The sequence below is a fragment of the Monopterus albus genome, unplaced genomic scaffold (assembly GCF_001952655.1).
Source record: "Monopterus albus unplaced genomic scaffold, M_albus_1.0 scaffold51.1, whole genome shotgun sequence".
In the NCBI taxonomy this organism is placed as follows: domain Eukaryota; kingdom Metazoa; phylum Chordata; class Actinopteri; order Synbranchiformes; family Synbranchidae; genus Monopterus; species Monopterus albus.
In genome coordinates this window covers 3,236,484-3,244,306 of record NW_018127931.1, presented here as the reverse complement: position 1 = coordinate 3,244,306, position 7,823 = coordinate 3,236,484, and the positions used below count along the sequence as shown (strand labels likewise).

At 40.8% G+C, this 7,823-nt stretch overlaps 1 protein-coding gene across 1 annotated transcript in view; it reads right to left on the bottom strand.

Moving 5' to 3' along the window:
* Window positions 1–7,734, bottom strand: part of phyh (phytanoyl-CoA 2-hydroxylase) — a 15,426-nt gene extending 7,692 nt beyond the window's left edge. The window contains exons 1-7 of the mRNA XM_020601513.1: window positions 7,403–7,734; window positions 6,845–6,900; window positions 6,356–6,466; window positions 5,957–6,125; window positions 1,844–1,925; window positions 1,493–1,674; window positions 1,234–1,383 (exon numbers count right to left, since the gene is read on the bottom strand). Of these exons, the coding sequence (XP_020457169.1) occupies window positions 1,234–1,383; window positions 1,493–1,674; window positions 1,844–1,925; window positions 5,957–6,125; window positions 6,356–6,466; window positions 6,845–6,900; window positions 7,403–7,468 (816 nt within the window). The 5' untranslated portion in view covers window positions 7,469–7,734. The remainder of the gene's footprint in view (window positions 1–1,233; window positions 1,384–1,492; window positions 1,675–1,843; window positions 1,926–5,956; window positions 6,126–6,355; window positions 6,467–6,844; window positions 6,901–7,402) is intronic.
* Between the last annotated feature and the right edge of the window lie 89 nt (window positions 7,735–7,823).

Below are 7,823 nucleotides of genomic sequence, written 5' to 3'. Positions count from 1 at the left end.
CAATCACACATTGATTTTCTTCATGCTTTGACTACTGCTATGGTCAGCTGCAAGCTGGCACCGGAGATGTCATGGTTTGGCGTCCCTGAGTAGTATGGGGCTAGCCCAAAGTGATATAATGTATAGGCCTGTTATGGTTCAGGGCTTTTCATTTTCTAGCTGCCTGCGTGCATGTTGGAGGTGCAAAGACTCCTGAGCGTGTCATGTTAATTTTACCTGTGATCATTGAATAAATCAGCACTGTTTTGAAGTTACTCGGACTGCTTCGTCTCTCAGAGTTAACGTGGTGAAAAGAACGGGGGTCCAACATCCTTTATGTCAGTCTGAAACATTAGCAGCAATAAATAAAGTTCTTTACACTAATAACTTATTTTGTCAGAGGTGGATTGGCGTTTTACTTTTACTAAGACACAGGACTTTAAGTCAAAATGACACATAAAAATGAGTTTCCTGAGTCTCAGACCACAGATGTTTTAACTGACACAACACTGCCTGGTATTTGAAGTATGTAAAGGGAGGGAGGCAGTGTGGAATAAGAGAGGATGAGGAGAGCTGCTTAAGCCATCAGGCCCCCCACCGTTGCCCGATGGCAGCACGTATGCACGCAGCAGCCCGGGCCCCTCGGCTCAAAACATAATTTCGTTGTACGCGTTACAGTGACAATAAATAAAGCATCTTCAGATCACATAATGTAGCTTTGGTGAAATTCAGATCACATTTCATGACCAAGTTATGCAGAAATTGTAGACAGTGCCATTAATCTTTCTTGCAACTCTATGTGTTTAGTTTGTTAACTTTAGTGTTTGTTGTAATTATGTATTAAGGCAGCCAGTTTACAATGCAGAGGGGTGGCAGGATCTTTCCTTTTTAATAATTATTAAGTTTAAGTTCAATATTATATAAACAATTTGTTAGAATCTGCAAATGATGAAGTGTTCTGATATGAAAATCTGCATTTTTACCCAAACATCTTGTATCATAAATACATCTCCGGGGTTTGTACCAAACCAAACAACTGGAAAGTTGCCTGTAAACTCAGTGAGCTATGATAATTTTAGTGTTGATAGAACCCCTGCCCTTGTCCTGCATTAGGAGGCACTTTCACTCCTGGGAACATGGCATCTATGTTGACATGTTGCTGCAATAGACAGAAGTGGCTTATGCGGCATCTAGTGTATATATCTTGAGTTTGGAAGTCCTGAAACACAAGGTGCATTATGGGTAGCATAGTACCTTGCGGAAGCCATCAGTCAGATTCATGCCAGAGCCATGGATGAGGAGCGGATGGAAGAAGACAGTGTCACCCTTTTCCATCTCAAGGTACAACCTGGAGTGCTGCGAGTCATAGTTACGCACTCCATGGTACAACTTGTTTACACCACCCTGAGGTCAAACACAGTGCTATTGTAAGACAGTATATACTGTATGTATGTAACACAGAGCAGTTGTGGTCATGTTTTTTGCAATGTTTTGTGTATGTGTGTTTGTGTACCTCCCACTCAGGATAGTCGTGCTCCTGCAGTGTGCCGGTGTGTGTTCCTGGCAGAACGACCAGGCAGCCATTCTGCCTGTTCATTTTCTCCATTGCAGTCCAAGAGCAGACAATCCGATCGGCTGGTCGGAAAGGGAAGTAATGCAGATCCTGATGCATCGGGTGACGAGATGTCTTCTTGCCTGAAAGAGCCGACAGACATCTAAAAACATCTGAATCTGGCATGAAAATTCTTTCTTGTATATTTTTTTTATTTTAGGAGCTCTCTTTGTCTTGTTCTTATTCTAGTAATGATTAGAGTAAGTAGAGTAAGGCAAATCTGTTCAGCTCTAATATTTCCTCTCCCTTTACCTGCATCAGGAGGTTTGTTGATCAGCATAGTGTGCATGGCCATGATGTTCGGTCCAGTAAAACACTCCACATATTCCAGGATCTGACAGAGAAAGGTACAAGTTCTCATTGATCAGTGTTTAGGTTTAATTTATTTTGAACTTAAGTTACTTTTCAGCAAATCTGTTTTTGATGTGTTTTTAGTCTATGGTTGTACAAAAATTAATAAGTTGTACACAAAACTGTGTTTTTGTAAATTCTTAAGTCAAAACATATGCAAAGTATGTAGTGTGTACTTTGTCTATTAAAATATGATTATTAATAATAATAACATAATTCAAATATTTACAACTTCAAGAAATTACAAATACTAACCAAAAACACATTTGTAGTTTCTTCAGTATGAATACGAATTTACAACTAAGACTTGACTGTCAAAAATATATCAAGAGGTCACAGGCATAATGCACTGTGCAGAAGATATAGTACATTAGTCATTTCCACTAAACATGAGCACGGACAACAAAACAATACAGAAAACGTGAACATGAAACATACACTCAGGTTGAAAATACCTTCCAGGGTCAGAGCCAGCAAACTTACACAGCCAAGGAATCCACAACAAGATGTCAGAGAGGGAAGTCCGATAATCCATACACAGAAAGCAGTCTGAAGCAGGAGGGGAAGGCAGAACTGGTGGTCTAAACAATCCGAGGTCACAACAAGAATCACAAAAAAACAAGAATGCTGGAAAGTCTGCACAGGAGTCAAGAGAACAATTTGGCAGCTTTCTGGTGGAGGGAAAGCTGCTTATATAAGCTGCTGCTTATAGTCAGAGATATAACAAAATTATATAAGAATATAATAAGAGAATGTATGCTACATGGGAGAGGCATGTGCAGTAGTCCTCCTCAGGAAGTACAGCTGCCATTGGGCCTTCTTGACCAGCTGTGTGGTGTTAAGTGTCCAAGTGAGGTCCTCACTGATGTGGACGCCCAGGTATTTGAAGCTGCTCACCCTCTCCACTTCGAGCCCCCGGATGAACAGTGGCCGATGACTTCTCCTCTCCTTCCTCATGTCCACTATCATCTCCTTTGTCTTGTCCGTGTTGAGGCTGAGATGATTGTCCTCGCACCATGACACCAGACCAGTCTATCTTTATCTATGTCACTTTAATGGCATAGCAAAACATAATGGCCGGGCCAGGGGACAGAAAAAACCTCCTGGCTGCACAGAGGATGCATGACTTGGGACAGGGGCAGGGTCGGTGGCCCGGCCAACCCGCTGGGAAACAGAACTGGGTACAGGTTGCTGGTTGATACTGGGCCAGGCAAAAAACTTTAGTGCAGGAAGGGAGAGTGGATCTGCCATCTGGGCTTTCAGTTCCTGTCTGATTGCACGTACCTCAGCTGGAGTCAGGGGGGTCTCCTCAAAGCAGGGCTGGGCTGTGGGTGCGTAAAAAAACGCCCCCACTCTGATGGAGGTGTGGGAGCACTGTGAGTTCGTGACTCTAGTAGATCGGAGGTGCGGGCGAACAGGTGTTTTTAACTGAGGATGGAAACGATCGTGGCATCGGAGCTCTCTCAGCATCTGAGGAGCAACATGAAAAACATCCCGCAGCTGCCTGTATACTGGGCCACTGCAAAACCCTGAGTATTCCTTGCTGGCTGAGTTCATATTGGCTAGAATGTACTGTCAGGTTTGGCGAGTGAAGCTGCCAAATAGTGTCTGTAGTGAACTCAATTATAATGCCAGACAAGCAAAGGTAAAGGATAGTCTCTTTACTTGCAACAACAAAACCAATAGTACAAAAGTCCAGAATCACAATCGGGTCGATAATACAGTCCAAGGTCAGTGCTGGCAAACACATATAGCCGAGGGAACCATGATAGAGAGGTCAGAAAAGGAATATCCAAGGGTCGGTACACAACAGGCAATCAGAATCTGGGGGGATAAGGCAAAGTATGGTGGTCAAACATGCAAGCCGGGGTCAGAACAAAAGTATCAGGTACAAGAAAATGCTGGAAAGACAGAGCTGGAGTCTAGAGAACAATCTGGCAGCTTTCCGGTGGGGGGAAAGCTGCTTATATCGGGGTGAAAACAGTGAGTGCTGATTAAAGTAAAAAGTCAGAAACTGAGATGAAACAGAAAAAGGAAGTAACGTCAAAATAAAAGCACAAGAACGGAAACAGGCAGGACAGAATCATAATGGTATCTCTGTCTTTTCTACTGAATTATTAGTGATTCTTTGGGCTTTAAAGTGGATAGAGGATATGAGACCGGATAAAGTTCTTATTTCCTCTGACTCATCTGCAGTTTTACTGTCTTTAATTGGAAGGATACTTAGATGTCTATCGGATATTATTACTGAGATTTTAATAACTTTGTTTAAAGTTGGAAAATTGTGATGTGAAGTCTGATTATGCTGGATTCCTGGGCATACAGGGGTTAGGGGCAATGACATTGCAAAAAGTATTGCAAAGTCAGCTTTAAGGAAGAAAGGTGTACAGTAGATATTAAATGCCCTTATGGAAAAGTCGAATACAGAAGCAAAATCAAAGAAGGTATTGAGAGGGAGTGGCAAAATCAAAGGGAAAAGGAAGTCAGAGGGAGACATTATTTTAGTCTTCAACCCACTATTAGGAAAATCATTCATTCTTATGGAAACTGCAGGGATGCAGTTAGGTTCACTAGACTAAGGCCGGGGCACTGTGGGTAAAATAAATGTTTGCATAGAGTAGGGAAACATCCACATGGATTATGTGGGTATGGTAGTCCTGAGACAGTGCCGCATGTTTTGATATTCTCTAGGAAGTATGCAATAGAAAGAAAGAAATTATTCAAAAAATTATCAGATTTAGGGATTCCTTGTTTTTCAGTTACAACATTGCTTGGCCAACATGAGTAGCACCAAGTGATTGCAAGGGCAGTTATTCAGTTTTTGCAGAACACAGCATTATACTCAAGAATATAAATGGATATTAAAACAGACTATTGTATAATATATATCTGTGGAGGACAGTGTTATGCCCAGTTAGTGTACTTTGATTTAAATTACAGAAGAAGAAGAAGGATGTACTTTGATGGATATGATATGATACTTTATGTTAAATTTGATAGATATAGGCTAGATATATTTAAATAAAGTTTGTTTTATTACCCGAGAACCGGCAGCAGGAGAAAATTAGTGTCCAGGTGTTAGCAAGCCATTAGTTAGCTAGCTTGACTGGAGAGCTCTCCATTTCCACCACAGATCCCAAACAAGGTTGTAATAATCACTAATCACCAACAACAGCACTCATGCCAAGGCACGACATTCACTTATGCAAATGGGTGAGTGAAAAATGAGATCCAGAACAACACAAAATGTGTCCTAAATTCCTTGATCTGAATCCGATCCACATCATCTTTTCCCCCCGACCTTTAACCTTTTTCAGCCAAAATTTTATCACTTATAGAATTGGTCCTGAACAATGTCTGTACCAAGTATGCTGATGATCAAGCCAACTGTTTATCCATATTCCTGCTAACCAACATACACACACGGAACCAAAAACATTCTATGCTGTTGTTAACGATCAGCTAAATAAAACCAATACCAATGGGAGGATTAAAAACTGCTTTACTTTCACGTGATACCAATCAGGCAGCACACAGCTTGTCTGACCTGTAGTGGCCATATAAGTACATGTACTGGGAACTGAAAAACTGAATAGGTTCAATTCATATTGCCTAGTAACCCATATATACCCCAGGTAATCATAAGAATCAAACTTCCCAGCACATCTCCTTAATGCATTATGTGACCCCATGACATATTTTGACAGTCAAGTCATGGTTCAAGTAATTTGTATTACCGTACTTGAAGAAACCACAAAGGTAAGTTTTCATTTCATATTTGTAATTTCTGGAGCTGAAGCTTTTTCCTCCTTTTTCTTCAAAATACACGTATATGATTTAACTTGTGCAAGAGTTTAGGCAACACAATTTTGTGTACAACATATTAATTTATGCACATCCATAAACTAATATGCATGCATGGTTATTAGTACACGTCTTTATTGACAGCTGCCTTACCCAATACAGTCGTGTGAAACAAGGGCCAGGTGTGACCTACTGTGTGTGTTTTTGTACCTGTGGTAAGGTACAGTATCGGAACAGTTCATGATCTTCCTGGAAGTCCTGTATTTTGGAGACCATGCTCTGATCGGGAATGAACTCCGACTTTGCAATTGCCACATCCCTCAGAACCAACAGCCCTGGGACCGTCACTTCCTGTCGACAGATCCGCTCAAACTCCTTCCTGAAGACTCACATGTACAGCAGATCGTGTTTATATTTTCTTTAACTCCTCAGTATGGCTTACTTCCACATAAATATCCATAGATGCACTTATAGTCTAGGATTTATGGTTCTCAATAACAGGTTTATAGTGGCTATTAACATAGCAAACTGTACCACAGTTAGTAATGTTTGTATTATATGTTGATACACTGGGTGTAAAGTATAATTTTCTTTACAGTTGTCAGTCACCTGAATTTTTCAATGTCCTCAGCAGACACCAGATTCTTGATGAGAATGAAGCCATTTTCTTCATAAAAGAGTCGCTGTTCTGGAGTAAGCAGGTCTGTATCAAATGTGTATCTGTCAAAAAAGTGACCATACACATATCAGTTTGTTTGTTTGGAATGAAAAGCTGCAGTAGCCTCTTTGGTTTAAGGGAAATCATTAACAGACAATGACTCATGTATTAAATGACATATGAGATTTGCCCTTAATAACAACTTCTAACTATGAACTAACTCCGGAGCAAATAAATGTACTAAAAAATGCTAATACATATTTAGAGCAGAGAAATTGGACAGTGTTAGATGTGACTGAAAGCAGCAGTGGTGTCAAAGGTGAATGATAATCAATATGTGTTAATAATTCTGTATCCAACAACCTTTAGCCTCAGGCAACTGACTCTCAAATGACTGCAGTGGAATTATGGTGACAGGTGAGACAAAACTATGACCTCACCTCAGTCTCTGGGGGTGAGTGTAGGTGAAGGTTTGAGCAGAAGTCTGTGCAGATCTCTGAAGAAAACTAGTCAAGGAGGAAATGAGGCAATTTTGCTATAGGAACAGATGTGTTGCTGAAGAGATGTGTAATTTCTTCCAGTTTTCTCTAAAACCCAAAGATGGTATCAACATTTTTACTGGCGTAAATTATAGATAATGTTACTGCATTGTTGGATTGTGTTGATCGACCTCTGAGTATGACTGCGGTTCATGTCTGCACATACAAAATTAGCTTGCAGTCTCTCATGTGAAAAGTTGCATTGTTGCTGTATGATAAAGCAACTGAGAGCAGTGTGAAAGAGAAAAGAAACTGAAAACATTTTAATTTATAAACTTACTAAAAATAAACGCTAGCACGCTAACATGTTGACAACGGAACTAACTAAAAACAGCGAGACTAAGCTTCTGAATTATTTTAAGTTAATATCGCCACCGAGACGATATACCGTAGATAAACATATGAAACACAATTTCGGGGTAACTCCATGCTACAGTCGACCACATAAAAGAAGGATACTATGGCAGAGGGTGATCGATCAAGATGACTGATCAGGAGTTTGAGTCTTTCCGCAGCCCGATACATCTTCCAACTAGAGAACTGGATGCGAATTGCTGAAAGATCGCCCTGAATATGCTGAAGACTTTGACACCTGAATGGTTTTGCTAGCTGAAAGTATTGTAATACTCTCCGTTCCTACACAAACAGCCAGACGTTCTTGCGGTATCAGTCCTTTTATTTGTAATCACTTAACAGGCTTCCATGCTGTTGTTTCAGCCACAGCACACGCTAACAAGCTCTACTTGAAAAACTCCCAACATTCAACACTCCGCAACAACATCAACAACTGCCTGCTCTTCTTCGCTCTCTCTCCTCCCACACCCCTCACAGCGCCCCCCTCTCACATTCTTTCAGGCAATAACATGTAGAACCATATAAC